The sequence below is a fragment of the Odontomachus brunneus genome, unplaced genomic scaffold, assembly GCF_010583005.1.
Source record: "Odontomachus brunneus isolate Ranch 3 - 2012 unplaced genomic scaffold, Obru_v1 Obru_scaffold_281, whole genome shotgun sequence".
Classification (NCBI taxonomy): Eukaryota; Metazoa; Arthropoda; class Insecta; order Hymenoptera; family Formicidae; genus Odontomachus; species Odontomachus brunneus.
Genome location: NW_022639731.1, coordinates 35,273 through 37,239, shown reverse-complemented (window position 1 = coordinate 37,239; position 1,967 = coordinate 35,273). Strand labels below are relative to the sequence as shown.

The 1,967-nt window shown below is 64.1% G+C and overlaps 1 protein-coding gene across 1 annotated transcript; it reads left to right on the top strand.

The window, feature by feature from the left end:
* The first annotated feature begins 334 nt into the window (after positions 1-334).
* Positions 335-1,615, top strand: LOC116853147. Its single transcript, XM_032834046.1, has 2 exons — positions 335-964; positions 1,037-1,615. Exons 1-2 carry the CDS (start codon positions 335-337, stop codon positions 1,613-1,615), a joined length of 1,209 nt encoding a protein of 402 aa, XP_032689937.1.
* The last annotated feature ends 352 nt before the right edge of the window (positions 1,616-1,967 follow it).

Genomic DNA, 1,967 nt, shown 5'->3' with positions numbered 1-1,967 from the left:
GGCCAACAAAGTAGCGGATGCCTTATCCCGACTCCCGAGCCTCAGCGCTATCCGCACCAGCGATCCGCCCGACTGATACCATCGACTCCGAGCGGACGTGAAGAAACACCCCGGCGCGTATCCGGACTACGCTCTCCGCGGTGGGCGGTTATGGCACCACCGGCTGCATGACCTGTATTTCTACGAGACACCGGCGGATGCCCAGTGGAAGGCATGCGTGCCCCGGAACCAACGCGACGAGGTCCTACGCCAGGGCCATGATGAGCCCACGGCAGGGCACCTAGGAGTCGCCAAGACGATCAGCCGCCTGGCACGCACCCATTATTGGCCGGGCATGTTTCGAGACATCGCCCGTTATGTCCGGAACTGCCCGAATTGCCTCGCCAACAAGCCGCTCCAGCGGGCACCAGCAGGCACCCTACACGCCCGCCTCGTCGAGGGTCCGTGGGAGCAAGTAAGCGTCGACCTGATGGGGCCGCTACCGCGCTCAACCAATGGCCACACCAGCCTGCTGGTGCTGCAAGACCGCTTTACGAAATGGGTGGAGATGCAGCCTCTCCGCGGCGCCACCACCCAGGCCGTCATCAAGGCCCTATCAGATCGCCTATTCTATCGCCACGGATCGCCGAGCCTACTGATCACCGACAACGGGCGGCAATTTCGGGCACGCGAATTCGCGGCCCTGCTCCAATCCTTCCAGGTGAAACACCAGACGTCTCCGGTATACGCCCCGCACTGCAACCCAGTAGAACGCGCCAACCGAACCGTTAAAACAATGATACGTCAGTACGTGGGGCGCGATCACCGAAATTGGGACCGTCACCTGGGAGCCTTGCAGTTCGCGATGAACACCGCGCAACAAGCCTCCACGGGGTATTCCCCCGCCTTCCTGAATCACGGACGCGAACTCCGCGCCCCCGGCGCAACGCCACCCCTACAGGCCACCGTCGCAACCCCACCTAACGTCCGTCACAAAATTCTCCGCGAAGCATACAACGTCGTCCGTATCAACCTCGCACGGGCTTTTTAACGGCAGGAGCAACAATATAATTTGCGCCGACGCCCATGGAAGCTTCGAGTAGGAGAACAGGTGTGGAAGCGGGACCACCCGCTGTCCACCAAGACCGACGCCTATGCCGCGAAGCTAGCGCCGCGGTACCTCGGGCCGCTGACCGTCCGACGCCTCGTCTCCCCCGTCATCGCAGACCTGCAGGACGAGGCGGGGAGGTGGTACCGACATGTTCACGTGCAAGACCTGAAGCCGGCACCCGTGGACCACGTGCCCGCGGAACAACAAGCGGCGCTCGGCGCGGCAGCCGCGTCGCCTAGCAACGCGGGATCAACCCGCAGGTATAAATCGAGGTCCCGCGAGCACCCCAAGCAGAGCAGTTCCAGATTTCGAGATGGAGCGAAGAGAGCAAAAACTGCAGCAATTGTGGGCCGACCTCGCGATGAGCGAAGACGAAGAGAGGGACGTGCCGGCCGTCCCAACACGCCGACCGACGCCGACAGTCGGCATGACGGTGCAACGCTCCGACGCGAGTCACCGTCGAAAGCTGAAGTGGCTGACGAGCCCGCCGCCGCCTCGACAACCGCGACAACGAGAGCCACTTAGATGCTCGGGCCAACGGCGAATACGTCCGCCGATATCACCGTCACTACGAAGGACGGAGCATCGCCCGAGACGGGCCGTGGGGTGCCAACCATCCGCGCCTCCACGCGACCCAACTCCGCTAACACCAGCGGTACAGCGGCACACTGCGGCCGATCAACCACAGCGAGGCCTAGAGGTGACCACGCCGCCGTCACCCGGGGGACCGACACCACCACCGACACCGCCACCACAGTCGGCCCCAGCACCGAGGCCCGCCCTCGAGCCGGTCCGAGGAACGCCGTCACCACGACCACGATACGAGGTAGTCTCACGACCACCGCTACCGCCGGCACAGGTCCCGGAGGGGCCTCAG

Excerpts from the sequence above, each read along its gene's own strand:
- LOC116853147 (XM_032834046.1), top strand. The coding sequence starts at position 335 with ATGTTTCGAGACATCGCCCGTTATGTCCGGAACTGCCCGAATTGCCTC. Across the intron at positions 965-1,036 it reads CCGTCGCAACCCCACCTAAC|GAGCAACAATATAATTTGCG; the intron begins GTCCGTCACAAA and ends TTTTAACGGCAG.